Source organism: Eutrigla gurnardus (assembly GCF_963514095.1).
Source record: "Eutrigla gurnardus genome assembly, chromosome: 22".
Classification (NCBI taxonomy): domain Eukaryota; kingdom Metazoa; phylum Chordata; class Actinopteri; order Perciformes; family Triglidae; genus Eutrigla; species Eutrigla gurnardus.
In genome coordinates this window covers 5,875,536-5,897,357 of record NC_139933.1, presented here as the reverse complement: position 1 = coordinate 5,897,357, position 21,822 = coordinate 5,875,536, and the positions used below count along the sequence as shown (strand labels likewise).

Genomic DNA, 21,822 nt, shown 5'->3' with positions numbered 1-21,822 from the left:
AAAGACGTCTTGCACCGTTATTGCATTACTGGCGCTTGATTGCTTGTGAAATCCAGTCACATCCTCCTGAATAACACTTTAATGGACCCAGTCGTTACTGATCCCAGTGCAGCGGAGTGCTCTTCCCGTCGGCACCCCTCCCTTCTCAGATTGTACATCGTGCACATTCGAGCATTTACCATACAATGAGGGCTTGTTGTGGTAATGTGATAATTAACGGTGATTCAATGGGATGCTATCGTGATTAAATCATATATCAACATATCGTGATCCACAATAACATCTAAATTGCTAACGAGCATGTTCTAACTCAATTTATCGAGGTATGAAATTATCTATATTGTGATTGAAGATGTTGGCCGTATCGATCAGCCTGCACCTAAACATTGTAATGGTTACCCATCTACTCAGATTGCACTCATATGAAACTCTAACATGAGAAGCCTCGCTGTCGCCCTTCCAATCCGTCCCCAGAGCTCCCGAGTGCATCCATCCACACACAGTACATTAGGGTGGAGCTGTACGTACGTACTACTGGATGGTGGAGAGAGAGCTGTCGGTTTATTTGCTGTGTGTGTGTGTGTGTGTGTGTGTGTGTGTGTGTGTGTGTGTGTGTGTGTGTGTGTGTGTGTGTGTGTGTGTGTGTGTGTGTGTGTGTGTGTGTGTGTGTGTGTGTGTGTGTGTGTGTGTGTGTCAGCTGACAGGCCGATATGACGTGTCTGCTGCACTGCCCCAGTGAGAAGCAAAGCTGAGAACTTGCCTAGCAGATACGTCAGCGAGAGTCTGTCCCATCTGCTGCAGTCCTTTGGTCTTTTCATCAAACGTATCTGCAACCATGGCTGTCCAAAATAAATAAATAAATAAGTAAAGAGTATAAGGCAGGTTAAAACAAAGTAAAGTTCAGCACATCTGCAGCCATTCAAGTTTTACGAGGGAGATATTATTCAAAATGTTACATGGTGACCAAAAAACGATGATGGAAGATATGCATATAGTCTACATACATTGGTTGTCCAAACTACAGCGTATTAAGAAGTGTTTTAACAATTAAGATGTTCAAATTGAACCGTTTTAAATATACATGCAAGTTGTGCTCAAATAATTTTCACGTTGGTCTACAATAACATGATTGGTATCGCTAGAAAGTCAAAATTCAGAGACTCCTTGCATTGAAACACACAGTTGCTGTTTTCAACGGGAAGCTATCGCATTCAAACATCGCATTTTGCAGTCACAGTGGCGTAAATCTACGTTCTTATCCAACGATTTCAACTTATTCTGCCCAAAATGTCAGATTTTAGTTATTTACATGGTTGCGGCAAGAGGCCTGAAACTATACTATCCTTAGTGATACAATCCTGCCAACAGGTGGCGATAGACAGCAACGAGTGTGGTGTGATTGTAACGCCCTAAGACAGAAGATTTTAATGATTTATATTAGAGATAATTTTTTTAACTGTTTTTTTTTAACAGGTTTTGTATTTGTAATCCCCAACCTTGATCTTGAAGCTAACCTTTATTATCCATCAAAGTATTTATATTGACACAATACCCCTTCCAACGCACACGATCACACAGCTTCCCTGTCAGAGAAAGTGGGGTTTCCCCGTGTAAATGCAGGTGTCTGTTTAAGGAAGTATCATGCTTCGATGCATTAGAGTGTGAAAGTGCTTCCTCGAGCCTGTCTAAGTTGGATGCTGTGAATGAATGGCATAACGGGTCACTTTCACGGCTGGTTGCCCGGGTTTCTCCGTGGTTATTATTTACCCCCTATGTATTCTGAAGTGTTTATCTGGAAGTCGCCATGCATCACGTCAAACAGAGAATGAAGTGTGAATGGTTTCCCCTTCTTGGCCTCGGAGATGGCCGTCCTCTGGTTTTCCATTGGCTGACCGGCAGCTCTGCCTCCCTTTGACAGGCCGGCGTGAAAAGTGCCGCCTCAGCAGGTTTGACGGTGTTGAGTAGAGAAAATGGAGCTAGACAAATAAGACACAATACACTTTATATTGATTTTAGAGCAACACCATCAAGTTGTTCAGAAGCAGAAGCATACGGTTACTTTTTAAATAATTAATGGTTTTATCATGACTAATATACTGTGTATCAAATTTCAGTTAAATCCTACCTGATTTTATCAAAATGATATTGTCCAAATGAGGGAATGAAGTTCTGCTTTTTAAATATGTGAAAAGTGTTGTCTTATGTAACACCTAAAAGCAGAACGCAGTTCATTGCTTCTTCATTTTCTGCATAATTTTCTGTAAATAGGCCACTTTATGACTCAGCGGTAGTTGTAAAATATATAAATTGACTGTTATGAAAGAATGGCTTTTTGTATTTCGAGTATTCTTCAGCAGCAGAAGACACCTCTGACATTTGAAAGGTCCTGTTGTAATGCCGGTGACGGCTGTGATCGGAGGCGTCGTGTTTTTGGGGTTTGATGTGTAGTACACCTCCTGTCCTAAGGGGGCGTGGCCATCTGCTTTTTGCCTCTCCTCCTCGTCATTTGCATAATATGTAACATTTTCATTTGCCAGCATACAGCCATATTTAGCCTTACGGGTAATTCTAGTCTCTATCAGGGACGATTGCTGCAGATTCATATTTTCATTTGAATTATCCTCATTTTTGAATCTTAGCTCCAACAATGCTTTCTATTATTGAGAAGGCATGTTGAAGATGATATAAATGGACCGTAATGAGATCTCATGGTAGGCTGTTGGTTGCCTCAAAGCCACCAGGACATAACAGGGTCCATCACCGTGTGAGGATTCCCATGTGCTTGTGTTATTTCCATTACAGTGAGCCAAATAAATTCCTATTTCATCAGGCCTGACGCTAACAGAGAGAATAATTTCAGTCCTGTTTGGTCATCTCCCTCCTCCTCTCTCTATCCGCTTGTGTTTTCTCTCCCTCCGGAGACGGTTTGAGGCTCTCCGTCTACATCCCTCTAGAGAACGCCATGCCATTTCCCCGTCGGCTTAATTAAAGGCTTAAAACAATGCTCTGTTTATGGGGCAACCCCTCGCGACTAGAGCAAACATCAATTTTTTTTTTTGCTTCTCCGCTGTCAGCCGCTAAAGTGAGATGAATGATCAGAGGGATGGGAGCTACAGAGCGGCATATGATGGATCTGGCCCCGTCCCCTAATCACCGCTTTTTCATTTCCGCTAAGATTCTGCCTCATTTGCCCTCGAGCTTAAAGACGGATACGGAGGCGGGCTATCGGAAATCTGCCGCTCCTGGACACCGAGATATCAATAGTAACGTTTCTGCTTATTGTTGTTTGGCTTGAGATATTGTTTTCGGTAGATAAGTGGCTGAGATGGATAACGGCTCAAGTGGTGGCTATTAAATGATTTACTTGCATAAACATCTTTTTTTCTTCTTCTCCTGTCTTCAGATGCGACATCCTCTATTTGAGGCCATGAGCCTCGTCTCACATTGGTTCCCTTGGTGACCAACTTTTAGCAAAAAAGTAGCATCCACGCTCTGGACGCTACAGTGTTGTCCGAGCAAGCCTTTTGTTCAGCTGTTCTGATGAAGGAAGTCCTTTTTTTTATGGGATTCCTTAACTTTTGTCTGTTTTAGTTTTGTTTTTGTTGTTATTATTAAACTGAAGTCGTATTTCCAGGTTCCCTTCCATCTACCACCACCAGCTCTGTGCTCCTCACACTTAAAAATCTGAATTGCTAGTCCCCCTTCCTCCTTCCTTCCTCCTGCTTTATTTGATGTCCTTCCATCATTTTCTTTCTGCTTCTGAAAAAAATCAAAGATATAAACGCATTGTCATGGTAACGCCACAGGTTTTATCCTGATTAAAGTGGTGAGAAGATGGGCATGAGAGAGGACACGCTGGCCTTTGAGACCCTCTCCAAACACCGCTGGTGGCTCTGATAGACCTGTGGAGTCAGCTGTACGACAGCCACTTTGTACTTTATCAACTCGGAGCGGCGTAACCGTAGATTTGCCGCCGTGCCCCCGCGTCTCTATTTCTCACACTGGCCCTTAACAGCTGGTGTGGCATGTCTTCCTGTTCCGCATTTAGATCTTAATCGCTGCACAGTCAAACGTCTGAATCCCCCTTTCTGGGAGAGATTCTCCGTCTGCATGTTCCACTCGGAAACGGCGTGAGCCGGGGAATATGGTAGCGCGAGCTCTCGCTTGTATTTAACGTGCCGTCAGGAATGGCCAGCTGACGCTTCCGCTTTTAGCAGCAATTACATCTGATTGGAAGCTTAAAGGGCAGGTGCATTATTTTCTTTTCTTTTTTTTTTAGGTTTTTATGGCTTCTCAAGGGAACTCCTTATGTATTAAAATCTGAACATTCAAATATCCCCCCATGCAGTTCTAAAATAGTGACCTGGTGTAGGTTTCTGCATAATGACGTTTCTTCACATACTGTATGCATTCCACAGCTATGGATACAAATATATTAACGTATATATATTTGTATCCATAGCTGTGGAATCCACATTAGTTTGGATCTGAGAGTCCCACAACGACACGATGGAAGCAGCGACTCCACACTTCTGTGAGGTAAAATTCCTGTTTTTGTCAAAGGATTCTGGTTGCGATATAACGGCTTGAGTTGTGCATCAGAGTCTTGCCGTCTGGTGGAAAGTCAAGGAGGTGAAAGTGTTCTCATACAAAGGGGTACACTTAAAGCCTAAACGTGGACGTGCCTCACACGGTTAGTCATTCATTTCAAACGTCAGCCTTCACACAGAAACCTGCAGAAGTACTACTCATTCATGCCGACGCCGCTGGCGGCGTTCCATTTGAAAAGACCTGGCGAGAAGACGCAGATGGAGTCGGCCTGATTCATTCACGCTCAACGCGTTACAGCAAGGGGAAAAAAAATCAATTGTGACATCGGCGTATGTATGCCTGTGTTGTTGGCAGTCTTGATTGAACGTTGGGAACACCTGAAGGGGGCTGACTCTTCTGTAAGCAGCGCTGCAGCCTCGTGTCCCACGCGGAGGCGTATGGCATGTCAAATGAGCTCCTCCTCCTGGGGGATTCGCTTACAGCTGGAGAGACGGAGGGAATGATCGTGCGTGGGATGCCCTCCGGTCGATCGAGTCTGCGTGGCGAGGGGGAGTTGCTGCAAGACGGCTCGGTGTGAGAGCAATTGCAACAGCCCTCACGCCAGCTCGACTTGTGCATCTGGGAATTTTGAGCTTGAATGGAGAAAGATGGTTGCAACATCCTCAAACAAGTGTTTGAGTAATGCTGCTCCTGCCAGGGAGCTATAGATCTCTCCCAACAAGACGAATGCCACTCCCCAGCCTTTAACTCCACACGCTTGTGATGAAGGCGTTTTATCTTTTGTTTTTTTCCAGCTAAGGTGTTACAGAAGCGTGACAGAAATATCTCTTCACATGAGAATGTATTTTCCTCATCAGGCTCTTTAAAATCGTTCTCCTTTTTTTTATTTCCAAAGAACTGAAGCTTAAATGCCCTCACAGATAAACGAGTCCTGCCCTTTGTGCTTCAGGAAAACATATCCATATTAATATAACATGAGTCACACAGCATTACTGAGAGGGGAGTCAAGCAGTCGTCAGAAAATAGTGATGAAAAATGAACAATTTGCATTGAGTTTTGGTGTCTTTTGCATTTTCTACACACATTTATAATAACAAGTAACTATTTGTCTTAAGATGACACAATGTGCTGTACTGAAGTAAGCAAATGCACCAGAGAAACAGAGAATTGGAGCAAAGGGTCAGGTGAGGAAAGTGTGTGTGTGTGTTTAGCATAGTTTCTGCTCTGCTGTGTTTCGTTGGGTCCGGCCTAATTACATCTCAAAGAGAGCTTCAGCAGCAGAAACAGAACGCCTTGTGAGGATTAACTACCATGAAGGAGCTGAGTCCTCACCTCCTCGAGGTAGTCCCAGTCCAGATTATGGTCCCAACATGGGCTTTCTCCAGGTGGTTGATACCTGTCTCTGGTATTTATTGTTATTGTAACCAAAATCTCACTGTAACTGAAAATAATATCCAATTTATTCTCCCGATGCATTCAATCAATATCAAGCATTTGCTTCCTAAATGTTGCCTTGTGCATCTGTCAATGAAGGAAGCTCAAAATGGAATTTTTTTTTCTTTGCCTTACATTTTCTTCCCTTTGAAATGTCGTAGGTCGTAGGTCATTGCTTTTTCTTGGCTGTGGTTAAAGACGTACATGTGTTTGCGGGGAGAAAAGGTCAGTCTGAATCCTGCGATGTGCTTACTCCGGTGGTTTCTGAGTACGGATAGACCGTCACCTGTAACGCTCTCAATGCTTATCAGACCTCCGACTTATTAATCTGGACGTGCCTCCGTGCACAAAGCCGCTTTTAATTACTTTCTCTTATCTTTGGTGGGTTTTCTTTGATCGGCTGGTTGAGGTAAAGCTGTCTGCGAGTATTTCCATGTTCTGGTTTATATTCTAATTCTGTAAATGATTGTTAGCTTATGTATTTTCTGTTTTTCTCTTCTATTCTCTGTATTAATCCCACATATGATTTGTGTATTTCCACTGTATTTCTCCCACAACCCACCTGTCAGCCCTAAAGAGAATTAAATCCAGTCCCACATACAGTAAAGCAGGACCCCTGCAAAATACGTCAATACATCCCACGTTTTTTTCCTCCTGTATGTCTCCGCTCCTGTCCCGACACATCCCTGGCATGACAACCGATGCCTACCACACATTTTCCTTCCCTCTTCTGCCCCCCACCAAACTTCTACGCTTACCAGAGCCAGGACAGCATAGTGTCCAGTAAAGGCAGCACCCGAGGGACCTCCCAGGCATTATAATCAGTGGAGACAAAGCACTGGAGAGTGGAGGTCAGCGGGTCAATGAGATCACCCGCCGAGTGGAAGGGGGGGGGGGGGGTTCAAAAACCTGGGAGTCCAGGTCCTGCATCAGTATTCAGATCCAATCAGCTCAGCCAGTCGGTATCCATCAAAATCACAGGCACTGAGTCCTTCTCTCCCCAGCCTTTCAATCTGGACGTGATTGTGTATTGAATGTGCCTCTTCCTCTTCTCCAGGGGAGCTTCGTGGCCAGCATGACCGCCACGCTGAGGCAGATGGACGACTATCATTACGCCCATCTGATCAGCACCTTCGGCAAGATAAGGAGCGATGTGGTGGTGAGTACACCTCGGTACACTTCAGGCTACATCGTCATGTGATAACTTAAACCGCAGGCCGTTTTTGCTCCGTCTTTTCTCGGAAGTTGGATTTAAAACCTGTTCGGGGAAATGTTTCTTTCCCCCACAATAACGTTTGAAATTGAATTTCTGTTGGTCCCGTGCTCTCAGGATGCTATATCCACAGCGTGCTCCTGATGATAGTAACTCCTCGGGGGAATCGGATCGCTCACTGCAAACCAACAAGTTGTGGAGGAGGGATAAATCTCATTGATGTTATGGATTCCAGCTCTGAGTAATTCCTCCCTGAGAGCTGATTTCTTTGAGTGTCTGCTGCCAGATTAGCATTATGTTACTCTACTCGACAAGTGGGGAAATCCCCATGTTTGCTTTTATCCCGACGAATGACTTTAGAGCTTCATAGGAGGAGGAATATTCAGATTTCTACTACAAAGAGACGCTTTATAATACAAGTAGACGGAGAGAGAGTCTGTTTTTACTTTTGTTTGGTATTACATGGATGAATAACCCTTATCTTAGTATCTTAGTAAGATTGCCACTCATGTGTACTTGAGCTTTATGCTGCTATCAAATTTATTTGTTATTATTGAGGCTTTTAAGATATTTTTCATGAGACTGAAAGAAGCATTCACCATGAATAGAACTCTCCGACCTTCATGATCGTGCATGAGGGCTTGTTTGAAGCTGCCCCGGCTATTTCCCATAGCAGGATAAACAATCACTGTGATTAAGCTGGATCTTCCCACAGATGTATTGTTCCTGAAGCTGGCATGGGCCGCATCCACATTTCAGAACTGGCTGCGGCCCAGAGGACTTTGTTGTTTTTGCTGCTGTTCTCTAAATACGCCACCGCAAAGCACGGGGATTCATCCAGGAGTGAAACAGGAATAGATTTGCATGCATATTTATGCTTTTCGGTGTTTAGTTGAAATGCATATAAAGAGAAAACCATTGTAGGTGTGACGCTAGACTGAGGGTGTTCACATAAGTCAGAAAAGTTTGCAGACAGTGAATGAGGTTATGGTAGAATGACATCATGCTGAGGCCTCGAGTAGTGGGAAACACACACCCAACTCCCATTCATACTGATGGGATGATATGTGAAATGACAGCCTCAGTCATAAGTGATTGTTCTGTATGAGTCATCGATATTGATCTTGAGTGGAACAATCCTACTGTGCCTTTTAAGGAGGGGGAAGGAGAAGTTTAGCTGAGCTTCTATTAGTAGTTTAACTCAACCTAGTTATCAAGTTGTCATGTTATCCTTTAATAGGTCATAATTATGTATCTGGTTTATTAACTAAATATCCCAAGAATAGTTTCCCCGTGAGATGGAATCTCATTGAACAACAGGATGCCAGCATTAAAAAAAAAGTGAATACACAGAGACACTTCCTTCTAATAAACCAATCTAGAAGCCGTTTCTGCCTGAAGTTCTAATAGTTTGATTTCAGATCTTATCTTGGAAGTCGGGAAGAATAACCGTTCTCATTTTGAAAACATTCTCTCTTTTTTTGCAGGATTTTCTAATGGAAACATTCATCATGTTTAAAGATCTCATTGGGAAAAACGTCTACCCCTCAGATTGGGTCATAATGAACATGATGCAAAACAAGTAAGTGCAACACTGCTGGACACACACACACACACACACACACACACTCATAAAGCGTGCTGCTTTAAGAGTCCTACACTGTTGTTGCTAAGGAACAGCAGTCAGAAGTGGGTAAGGATATTTTTCTAAATGTGTTTCTCTCCATGCAAATATCGGCACAAGGCCTCAGCAGTGCAGCAATCAGATGAGCCGTCGACGCAGCCGCAAACAATCGCATGAATTATAGATGCTCGGGTGTACGCTGCCTACTAATCCCCAAACTTAGCCTCAGCATCTCTTTACTTTGTTGCTTGTTGTGCTGCCGCGGCCTTCTGTTTTATTAATGCCAACACTGCCTGATTCCATTCATGTCGGAAACATAAAAAGAGATGAATTGTGCTTCGCAGTTCAGAAGTTTAGTTCGAGAGCTGCGCTTTCATGCGCGTGTCGGCTGACGTCGGAGCTGGGAAAGTATTTAAAGGCGCTTTTGGTGTTCAGAAGAGGCTTGTACCAGAATGAGATGTAGTGTTATGCAACGGCACGGCAACAGCTGTCAGATGAAAAACCTCAGTTCTTCAATAATTAAGAAAGAATATTCCTTCATGCATTTCTTTTTTAATCCGCTGGAAGTGTTTAGGACAGTGTTCAAAGATCTATGGTCGCTGTTAAATTTACATATCCGTTAAAAGGGTTTTTTAACGTCTTTTTTACTACACGTTATTGTTAAAACCGACTGCCTACAAGACCCACAATGCAACTTGTTTTTTTTAACTCCACACCTCCAGATTTTTTTGGGGCAATTTGCTTGTAGACTTCAGTCCCAAATGACACTCACTCATATATATATATATATATATATATATATATATATATATATATATATATATATATATGCACTTTAGTGCTCCCCAGGACAGACTTTGATGTGTAAAATCGGTGGAGTTACCCATTAATGGATTTGTCAGACAAAAAAAAATCAATGAGGAGCCCATAAAGTACAAAAACAAGGCTTTCCACAGTGCAGCAGAGTACCTGGCGAGTACAGAGCCAGCAGAGGCGTTCCCCAAGTCCACTGTGAGCCGTTGGACTCCCACTCCTCCACAAAACCATTCCAACATCATCACCGGCTCGGGATATTTGACGGGTGATCGCGTCGCTGCTCAGTTTTCTTTCTGTTGCTTTAATCAGTCCGTTTGCTACAAGCCGGGTTCCTTTTTTTTGTTGGAATAAACGCCGCCCCCTCTAACAACGCCATCAGCCACCTGGGTCACAACACAGGAGACTCCCGGGCGATGATCCCATCTGTTCTGCTGGAGCCCTGAGCTGACAGCGTTGGCATGTAGAAAACATGCAGGTCTGACCCTCCTGAGCCAAACAAACACATCGACGGCACCGAAGCAGCTTTGGGGACGTGACGAGCGCCGCTGAAGTCCCAGCAGTTCATGCTCAGATCACGCTTCGTCCTGCAGCGGCTGAAATCAGAAATCACAATCTTCCCCAGTTGAACCCTTTGTCTTCCTCTCACCTCGTTTGTGACTCATTCTGCATTCTAGTCCAGCTGCAGTTAAATCATTATTTAACTCCATGAAAAATCCGCCTGTCAAAGTCTGAATCGTCTCGAGCCCGTTTGAATCGTGAAGGTGACGGCTTTGTGACCAATTAGCACGCGGCGCGCTCACACACCCCACGAGACGGGTGTAATTGTTTTGCATTAACCATCTAAGGGCATAGAGGCAGCTGCGTGTGTGTGTGTGTGCGTCACATTCTTTAGTTGGCCACTCTTTGATTGTCAGAGCGCCGGGGACTGAGTGAATTCACAGCCATCTCTGCAAACTTGAAAGTGTCACGACTCCGAGGCATTAAAGTAGGACCACCACTTCATCCTGGAGTCCATTTATAGTCTTTTGAAGCTGTGTTTATTTCTGGGGGGGGGTTGCCAACATTGGAATTCAATAGAAGTCAAATGTTGACTCTTCTTTTAGCTTTGGAGAGCGGTGAGACTGAACCATGCAGGAGAAAAATTTGCTAAAATATGCTAAAATAGCTTTAAAGATGAACGAAGAGTTGGATGATATTTCTCTGTAGCTTCACCGCTTTAAACCACATAATCCAGAGATCTTCAACAAGGGATCCGGGACCCAGAGGGGGTCCGCAGAGTTACAGCATGGGGTCGCCAAAATGATTTGATCACAAACTTTTTTTTCTTCCAAAATGTAAAATAGGTCCAAAAATACACATTTACATGAATTAAACATCTAATAAGTAAATATAATATAATTGTTGTGTTAATGTGAAATTGTGATGTAGAAATGCCAACATAGAATTACAATATGTTCTATAAATATATGAATCTGTCGAGGATTATTAGCTTAATGGCTTAGCATTGTATAGATACAGTACACTATTGCAAAGAACCTTTATGCATGGCACTATAGGCTGCACCACACATTATTATTTAATAATATTTAATAATCGTTGGCCTGAAATACGTTGAAGACTTCTGACATAATCATTTGATCAATGGCTTATACAAAAAGCTCAAATTAATTTTTTTTTTAATATGTTCTTGTTGTTTAAAACATGCAGCTATTTTTAGCAGCGTGATATGACACATGAATCATAGCGGCCGTCACATTTCCAGGGGAAGGCCGGCCACCTCGGCCACATTCGGCCCCCAGTTAGCCAACCAGGTCCTCTCATGTCAACACATTATAACGAGACGGGCGACAGCAGCCCCAGCAGTGGTTTCCCCCCCCCCGCTCCTCCTTCCCTCCACCCACGGCCCTCTTACTTCCTCCACGTTGTTGACTGATTTATGGGCTCTCATCACGCCGGAGACAGCGGCATCAAGCTGGTTAGCCGTTGACTGCAATTTCCCCCCCATAACAGCTGACCACACTGGTAATGGTGACAGCACCGTGGCAGCAGAGATGGACTCGCACTTGTCCTCCGATGTGACAAGGAGCAGGCTTTCTCATTAAGCTTACTCGTGTCATAACACGACCAATAATTCCTTTACACAGACATCTGAAGTGTTAGTGTGTCGGGCTTTGACGATCCTGATCTCGAGGTCCCGGCCTTGACTCGACTTATTATCCAAGAGGTCTTGATTTTGTTCTGTGTTGCAGATTCTCCGTCCTCCATGCAAAAAAAATATGAAGCGACAGTTGATGCTCCGCTTTAAATGTGGCGATATTGCCATTATTCAGGAAAGCAGATATGACACTCGATGGGGAAGCATTCCTGTAGATAAACCTTGATTTCTGTTAAAGAGCACGAGTTGGCATTTGCTGTAGCTACTGTCGATTTTCCTCCCGGGGGTGAAAAACTTCACGTTTTATATTTGAACAACAGCTGCATCGTACATTCAGTTAAACGTGCTTCCTTCCAGATCGTAAACCTTTCAAGGGCTCTGTGCTCTTCAACCTTATATCATCATCATCATCATCATCATCATCAATCTGAACAATGTTCATGGGCAAAGTGTTTTATTCTTCCAGCCATAAGTCGAAGTGTTTCAACAGCTGTTGCACCTTAATTAACAGATTGAGTTAAAACTGTGTTGGTGATCAATTGTAATTAGTGATATTTGTAATTTATAATTATCCCAGTTCAAAAGATAACACTTTAACCTCTCAAATTACTCATAAGAACAAACATGCATCAATGTTTAATAATCATTGATGAACGGATATTTCAAACTTTTAAAAATCCAGTTTTAAAAGTTATAATCCGCTGCGATATCCTATAAATGTATGGAGACCAACCGAACAGCTATTTTCTTTCAGTCATTGTATTATTTTCCGTCTTTGACCGACATGCAAAAGAATACATAACACGTCTTCTCGGCGCCTGACGGGATTACACGGACACGTGGTGGAACTCTTAATGCATCAGATTTCCGTTCACATCAGATGACCTTCTCGGAATCAGTTAATTTCCCGAAAAAAAAAGTTTCTTTCCGGAGCTGCTAATTATGTGTAAGAATGGTAGATTGAGAGATGAATGGGGAGTTCTCAGAGAGCCCGGCGTGGCAGATGAAAAAGATGAAAGCCCCGGCGAAGCTGAAGAAGCAGCTCCTTAACTGGATAACCCGTGCCATCAGTCCCTCGCAGACTCATTAGGAGAGGGTTTCTGATGCTGGATGGCTGCCGTTTGGACTTCTCTCCATGACTAATCCAGGAGCTGGAGGGCAGCTCTGGAAGGCAGGAAGGACCCGAGACTCGCTGAGAGTGAAAAGACTGCCAATGATGTTGTGATCCTGTTGTGCTGCTCCTCGCACAAACCCACCACCCACCAAGATGAAAAACAAAAAAGCATTGCCTGTGGGCTCATGTGTATCTGATTTGACACGCTCTCCTCTTAAGGAATGTGAAGTAAGAAAAGGAGTTGAAAACCTCACAACCTGTCAGACAGGTTGCAAAGAAAAAAATGTATTCCAAATCCTTTCAAGCACCATTAATAACTTCAGCACGTCCTCATGTAAAAATAAATATTAAACGTGTTTGGGCGAGTAGTGTCATGTACACAACGGGGGACAAATTCACCAAATGATAGAGCGGCTTTTGCACTGCTAAACACTGCAAAAAAAAGGGGTGAAATGCACCTTTAAACTGTGCTGCCAAGCAAACAGCGCCTCTGTGCTCCTTTTTGCTGTTTTCGCCTTATTTAAATGAGGTAATATGCATACATTTGCAGCAGAAATTGGGCCCCTTTATATGCAAATGAGCCTCGCATAGTTAAGTGGAATTATTAGCGTCTTCGGGGAGCTGCTGGTAACTAAAGGATGTTTGAGTCACGCCCAGACTTCCCAGCGATCACGGCGGCCAGGCGAAGGCGCCGTCATGCTCCACGCAAACTCATTTATTTTGACAGGATGCGGTGACAGTTGTCATGAAAAATAAATGAATAAAGCTTCCCCCCCATCATGTCACTTTGAAAATACATAAGGACAGAATGGATAAAAACAAAGGTTATTATACAAATGAATAAACTAATTATTTTCTTCCCTCTCCATAAAAAACAACATTATCATCTACAAAACTTTATGGGCGTGTTTGTGCTGTTTTATTGGCGTGCATCTTTTTTGTGAAGGATGACCAATCATTTGTGAATTCGACCCTCGTTACTAGTTTTTAAATGTTTTATTATGAAGTTAAAAATGAAAGAGGACTTATTATATCTAGCTCTTCGACAATAAGCCTTTCAAGTGATCCGTGCACGCTCGTTTCCATGCACGCCGCCAGCGTTCATCAAAAAGCCTCGACTCTTTGGTGTCGCCAGCTGCAAAGAACAGCCTGACCTTTCCATGGCTTTGCTTCTACGCTGCTTTGTCAACGCGGTGGCAGTTGTCTTCTCTCTCCCTCTCTCTCTCTCATGTGTGGCTGGAGTGGTAGCTCTGCAACGCTGAGATTACAGAGGAGCCGCGGGAGAGTCGTGGGAACATGGTACTGCTGCTGTATGTATCTGTTTGCCAACATGCCAGCGTGGGTCAGCCTCAAAGAGCGTCTGTATCTGCTTGATGATAAGCCCAGTCAAGTACCGCGATCCTATCTCGCCCTTAAATAGTGTGTGTGTGTGTGTGTGTGTGTGTGTGTGTGTGTGTGTGTGTGTGTGTGTGTGTGTGTGTGTGTGTGTGTGTGTGTGTGTGTGTGTGTGTGTGTGTGTAACATCCAGCCTGATTTCTGTCAACATGATTTTATCGAAGTCATTATCAGGCAGCGACAGGTTGGCTCACTGTGGAGGGATCGGGAGTGGAAGTGTATCAGTGTGATGATCATATGTGTTGTATGTAAAGTAGTAACTCTGGATGGAAAATAACCTCATAAAATGCATAAAATAGAAGTATTATAGAGCGTTATGCAAACGAAGTACTTCAAATGTGTCCAGTACTTTACTCTCTCCGTGTCTCTCCTACCTTTTGAAGATGACCTCCACTTTTTATTCTTTTTTTATTCTGACAGAAAAGTGAATTTTCATTTTTTTTTGCTACCAGGTATATAAAGACGACGCTTCATTGGAGAGCCGGTGAATAATACACGTCTTCTCCTCCCTGAACATGGCCGCCATGTTTGCCGTAACAACCCGTTTAAACGCTCCTTTCACGGCTCGATTGCTTCCGTCAATAGATCAACAGTGTGTCGAAGCAAATGCCCCCGTTCCATCACTGCACTTCTGATGTGGATTTAATTTGGATTTTCAAAAACTGGCACTGATCCGCGGCTCGTTCAGCGATGACTAAAAGGGGGCACCCGTGGCATGATTGTCAGTCTGTTAATACGCCCTATAATCACTGACTGTAACTGCTGTCGAGGGTATGAATCCATGTAAACGATATCGTACAGAACGGGGGGGGTTTGTGTACATTTTCTAGCATTTTACTAATAATGTCAGTTAATCATGTACAAAAACAAAACTACTTGGTTAGTTTGAGGAAGAATTTGTGTTTTGGGTTAAAATTGCAACTGAAGTGGTGTTAGTGTGAGAAGTCAGCACTGATTTATTTCTAAGTTTCCTGGATGAAGTCTGATGTTTTTAGAACCAGCTCCCCCTCATCATTATTTCTGCTACGTCACCCATCGTGGCTCACGACTACTTTGATTATGATTTCATTGCATGAGATGATATACGAATTACAGTGCATTACGTTTTGTTGGTATAGCTCTAAACGTTGTATAAGTAAGAGCCTGAATGTGGCTTTATCGTCCTCAAAGATTGTCAGAGTGTGAACGTCTTCCTCTAAATGTTTTGTGTGCAAAAAAAAAAAAAAAAGTCCAAATGCTTTTCTTCTTCTCTGGTTTCCTCCAGGCACATCATTTGTATTCAAACGAAATCGTGGAGAGAGAAAAAAAAAAGACAAAATGTTAAAGGTTTAAGACTGTTAGAATCTGTTTTAATTGCTTTGTGATTCATCCGTTCCCCAACATGAACTTCGCCAACACTCCACTGCAGAAAGTGGGAGTTTTTTTTTCCTCCTCACTAGTATCTGGAGTTCTCTCCGAATCAGCCTGCGTCGCCTCATTAGTAATCCGGTCGTCCCTTCGAAAAAACTTTTGGCCTGGATGAAAAGCAGACCCCTTTTTTTCCCGTCACTGTTACATCTCAGATCTCTGTGTTTATAGGCTGGTGGAAGCCGGGTGCTGTTCAGCTCTGACGCTGGCATCACCGCCTGGTGCTGCCAAGTCAAAGGGATTGTGGCTTTTTTTTTTTCTTTATCCATAGCATTCTCATGACAGATTGGCCCTCGGTGGCCTGTGGGCTCAGACAGAAAGCCTATCTTTTTTATCACTGTCATTTTATATACACATATCTATACAAATATCTAAAGTCAAGTTTTTTCCACAAAGATGGAGCGAAACATTCTGTCTGTCACTTACTTCCAAGAGATATGAAGTTACTTTTTTCCAGGTGCTAAACTTGAAATTCAGAGGACTTCTGTGATTGAGGAGCGGCTGAGCCGGCGGCTAGCAGCTAACGGTGCTAACAGTACAATAAAAAAACAGTGCTAAAAATGGACAGCTGTCCCGACCCAAGAGGTAATTAAGTTAGTTAACTTCAAATACCTAATAATATTATAGTATATGCATATTACCTTGCTTAAAAATAATGCTATATATATATAGCATAACAAGTATTGCAACTAAAACAACCTCAAATTCATAATCAGTAGTTTAAAACATTAGCTTTAAGGTATAAAAGGTGTATGTATTAGATATTGGCACCACCAACCCAGCTAGATTTAAGAGCCCTTTGTTGCTTAAAGTGGTTAAATGTTAAAGTGAGTCTTTTTCCCTCGGTGTAAATGAAAGGTCTAGTCGAGAGCGGTAGTGCATCACACAATATTTTTAAATCATTAGAGCTTCCCTGGGGCACAATGCTCCCTAAATTCTTATGGTCTAGTTGATCTGAAAAGCAATGATGAGCTTTATCAAGAGTCTGGTAGAAGTTGTGTAGAAACAACTCAGTTTGTTGACAGATAAATCTAGTGTCTGAAATAAAGGCAATCTAATTGAATAAATTGGGGATGACGACGAAGGTTTTTGACCTTGCCTTATCTTTAAGCACAGGCAGTTACGCCGGCTTTCACAGCAGCGGCACGCAAATAGATGGGGATCATTATCGGCGATGCTCTCTGAACTCAATTAGCAAGCGCGATCCGCTGATAACGTTTCATTAGCGTCGTTTGCTAGGTGTCTGTGGCGCGCGTCGTCCCACGGAGCTGCAGAAAAAGCGAGCCGATGTTAAATCAAATGAGGGGGGGGAGGGGGGGCAAAAATAGCAACAAGGGTATGAAAAGCAAAACCCCTCTGTCGCCTGTGCTGGAACGCATTTGTACCGCACGCCCATCAATCAGCGGTAATGGGGTGATTTTTCCTGACACTGACAGCTTGATGGGGCATATTCATCATAATGATGCCATATGTATACAGTGTCAGAACGACTCTAATTTGGAGGAGGCAGTGCGCCGCTCTCGCGCTGCCTAATTAAAAAGTTAAAGGATCTCCAAGTTGTTTTGTCTCCTTTTAGCAGAAAATAGGGAAGCCTGTGATTCCTGGAGATGATTAGAGCTACCTTGATTTCCCTGCTGAACTTATGATGGGGGGGGCAAGCAATAAGAGGGCAGGCTGTTTTTAGGCATTCCGCATTTCCAGGGTGCGCTTGATGTGTTAGCTGGAGGCGTAAAGCAAACACTAAATGTGCTGGATAAGTCTTTTGGTTACATTTATAGCAGCTGCTCAGACGTCCCGGTCATTAGCACGCTGCTTGTAGTTGTAATGGAATTTAAAAGGGATGGTTTGTCTTTGTTTCTACACCTGCATGTTATTTCTCTTCTGCAATGACCGGCTGCACAGATGTTGTTGCTGAGCATCCCCCCCCTAGTCTTAGAAGAGCTGTATCACACAGTGTAATGTTCACAGTCCCGATTCAAATATCTCCATGTCCCTGATATCAATATAGTGATTAATTATGCTGTACAGTAATTACATCTTTTTATGAATAATTCCTCTTCGAGTGGACTAACTCAAATACAGACAGAGTAGAGCTTTTGTTAGTTCTATCACATTTATTTAAATTTTTTTTTTATCCTACATTAAAAAGATATATTCCAAAGTTCAAGAAACGATCTCTGGATGCCTTTAATCTCGTTTGAAATGGCTTTTTTTTTTTTTTTTTTTTTTAGTATCTAAGTCGGAGCCTGCTGTGAGGGAGAGTTTATTCTATTTTCATCCGCCTCATTAGGTTTTTCACTTTAATTAATGGCAGGATGTGCTCACAGAGGAACTGTCCTGTCTGTTCGTTAAAGTCCATTATGCATCTGAGCTCAGACGGACTGAGAGAGAGGTTTTCAGGGAGTGGAGGTTACATCGTCGTGTGGCCTGCAACATGAGACAGAGAGACGGAAACACTATTACAGCTGCGTTTTCCCTGTTGAGTCATATTTAGCCAGACTTTGTGAAAGGTATTGATCTGATGTGACCTAGCAGTAAGAGCTGTGTGCTAGCTTGGTAATGTCTGTTGAAATGAGTTCACTTGGCCTCGTTTGACCCATCACCTGCATACTAGCCTCTGGCAATGATCACAAATAGCTCAATTAAAAAAATATGCAGTAGTCTATGATTAAACGCAGTAAGATATACGTAAACCAGGGTCACCCGGGCCAATCCACTTTTGAAAAAACTCTTATTCATAACAGCCCAAGTTGCAGCACAGGGATCATGGATGCAATCATGCCTACCAAGATGCCAATTCAAATCAATACATCATCCCTTTTTGTATTTAATGTTTTTCAAAACTAATAAAACAGAAAATAATTAACCAACATATATGGAGCAGCAGTAATTCTCAGCCCACAGGTGCATTAGTCCACTTTTAGGAATATCAACTATATTGACATGTTCACAGCTGCAGAAAATTGAGTGAGGTGTGTGGAGGAGGGAGGGGGGGGAGGGGAGGGGGGAGCCGTGCCCGTGCAGACAGGATGGCAGTAATAGGCTGTCTGAGTGCTGTGGAGATGGGAGGGGCGGGGCTTGTCTCCTGCTCTGAGGCCAGAGGAATGGACTTCTAATGTCTTATCCCAAAGTGTTGGATGACAGTTGACCTTTTCCATCCAATAATTAAGGTGACTCTTAATATGTGATGCACATCGGCCCCAGATAGCATTCAGTCAGCAATGGAGACAAATGTGGGACATGAATATTTTGCGTGGCTCTAAAACACCCCGGATCCCACGGCAGTGGCGGTTGTTCCCGGTCAAGGTCAGGTAGATGCAGCGGCGAGGGGGGAGAACCCCCCATGACCACGTAAGAAAGTGGGGAGGCTCGCTCGGGGCCACCAGACGTCTGCTCACCTGCCAACGCCACTTACACCAGCGCTACATCTTCTTGCCGTTTAATTGCACCCCTGATGCAATCCACTTAAACTGTCCTCGTGTCACCTTGCCATATCTCATCACATTGTCTGATGCATCTTGAACGTCTCGTTTATTCATTAGCAGTTGTGCGGAAAATGCTAAAAAAAGTAGGAGCTAAAATTGAGAAAGGATAAAGTAAACCAGGTTATTGAATACGCTGCGCTACGCGTTTATTCCCCGACACTCATGATGAAAAACATTTTTTTGTTTCTGCGGGTAATTCAAAGAGATTAGTACACACATTGTTGTATGGCTGGTTTCCACCAGGGAACAAAGTTAAATAGCGGATGGGCCTCTGACTCTGTAAGTAGCAATCATAATTCCCCTCTAAAAGCTTCATGCCACTTAAGTTATTAACATTTAATTCTGCAACATCAGAGTGGATTAACCCATCAGACAGTGTTCTCATTAAGATCCACTCGTCACGTCTTTTTTCGGAAGGAGCCTCGAGCCCCTTCTGCACCTCCGTCAAAGGGAGGGATTGAACCAGCGTTTCACCTTTGTTCTCTCGGCGATCTGTTTTTCACGAGGGCGAGAAGTCACTTCCTGTCGGGTTACAGCTTCAAAACTGCACTTCAGTGTACAATTAATGAGGTCATGTTGAGAAAATGTACATCCAAGGCTGGATGTGTGTGTGTGTGTGTGTGTGTGTGTGCTTATCCAAGTGTTTTTTGTTTGTTGCCATACTTCAGAAAAACATTTCTGTTCTTTATGTATTTTTGTTGCGAGCATAGTCTCATTTAGTTCCTTTACAATTAGTTTCGCCAAACTTAACATTATTATCAGTAAAGTTGACCATCTGCTTTATCATTTTTGTATCCATAGTCAACACATTGTGTGCATTGGAGTATATGTTTGGAACAGGAAGTGCGAGGTCATTGCATATTGTACAAATCTTCAGTTTAACTTTTTTTATTCAAACATTTTGCAAGTGGTTTTGAGCATTTTGATCCGAGTTTATATAAAATATTAGTATGAATATCTAGCAGCTATTTATCTCACAACATGCAAAGTGGATTTAAGTAGAAATGCACAGAGCTGTGACCCTTAAGCGCCCTGCGATTACAAAGTATAGTATATGGTTTCATTAATAAGAAAAACTACATGTAAACTCTCTGCTTGCATCGTTCCAGGGTGTTCCTGCGGGCCATTAATCAGTACGCAGCGGTGTTGAACAAGAAATTTCTGGATCAAACCAACTTCGAGCTACAGGTAAGAGCTGAACCGATGAAAGTTCCCCCCCCCCCCCCCACCCCACCCCTCCCCTCCTTGCTAAAGTCAGGTGGAAAGTAACTCATTTTAACGACTATTGGCAGCAGCTTTGGAAAAAGATTTGGATGGCATTTCTTGAGTAATTTTATTTATTTTTTTATGTTCCAGATGCAGCATTATTGGAACTTGTGAATAGAGGAGAGGGAGAAAAAAAAAAGTAGACACAGTAATTGATGTTCCTGCTCCACTATTTCTGTGTAAAAGCCAGCAATGTGCATTTCAGAATAGATGAACCTGTTCTTCCTGGAAGAGAGTGACATTTTCTGCTTTGCTTTTTAAACGTCTTCATGTGGTGATTATTTAAAGTGGCGTAGCGTTCCTGACTTTAAACCACAGCGTGAAGACGGACGACGGATAGTCACGTAGTTTCATACAGATGTGTTTACTTATTCTGGCTCGTATGGATTTGAAAACTCATCACGGAGAGACTTATTTGCGACGCGTGAATGGACAGTTTTTGGGTGGAATGAATGTACTGTAGCGCTCCTTTTAGCCGCTGTCATTGTCTGATTGAGAGTGCACTCCGGAGGCCGGTGGCCTAAATCGCCAGCCTCTCCCACCGCTGGCACGGCTTCCCGACACAGCATCTAAACCCTCTGATTTATTGAAAACCATAAAGCTCTCCGGGTACTGAATGATATTGTTGCAAAAAAAAAAAAAAAAAAAAAAGGAGGGGGCTTTTTCACTGTGAGATAAACTCTCTTTTCTTCTTCTTCTTCAGCTGTGGAACAACTACTTCCACCTCGCCGTGGCCTTCCTCACCCAGGAGTCGCTGCAGCTGGAGAACTTCTCCAGCGACAAAAGAGCCAAGATCTTCCACAAGTGAGTACGGGCGCTTCTCAATCCGCAGGGCCCTCCTCTTCGCCCCGCATGAGCAGACTTTATATAATTCATCACACGCCGGCTCACGGGGGGATACCCGACACGGCGGAGGCTGCTCTAGTTGTTCACCCTTCTGAACAAAGCACAGCCACTCCAGAGGTTACACCGAGCTCATCTCGTACTCTCGGGTATCAGGATGAGTTGAGGATCTTTTTTGAAATGTAGGAGAAAAGGTATTTGCTGCCTCATCAAAGCATCTTCTCTGTGTTTTTTTTCCCCCTGGTTATTCCCTTAACAGCTAACATGATATCACAGTTTTCAAACTGCTTCCGACCTCGCTCTCCTTTCACTTCCAGGATCAGAGAGCGATCATTGTTTTCCCGTTCCATCCGCTGCCTGTTTATTTACAACAAGCCATTCATCCACGTTCGTATTTCTCATCGACTCCGGTAACGCAGCCAAACATGGAAATGGTTTCTGGGCAGACGTGGAGCACGTTGGCTCTGGTTTTGGTTTTCGGAGGAGCTAAAGCATTCATCACGCCGGCCCGCGGCTGAC

General features: G+C 43.3%; 1 protein-coding gene across 2 annotated transcripts in view; it reads left to right on the top strand.

Moving 5' to 3' along the window:
• The window catches only part of dock1 (dedicator of cytokinesis 1), a 147,900-nt gene that overhangs the window by 93,761 nt on the left and 32,317 nt on the right, over positions 1 to 21,822 (top strand). For both annotated transcript variants that reach the window (XM_084001863.1, XM_084001864.1), the window contains exons 28-31: positions 7,043 to 7,144; positions 8,686 to 8,780; positions 20,304 to 20,382; positions 21,164 to 21,264. In XM_084001863.1, the coding sequence (XP_083857989.1) occupies positions 7,043 to 7,144; positions 8,686 to 8,780; positions 20,304 to 20,382; positions 21,164 to 21,264 (377 nt within the window). The remainder of the gene's footprint in view (positions 1 to 7,042; positions 7,145 to 8,685; positions 8,781 to 20,303; positions 20,383 to 21,163; positions 21,265 to 21,822) is intronic.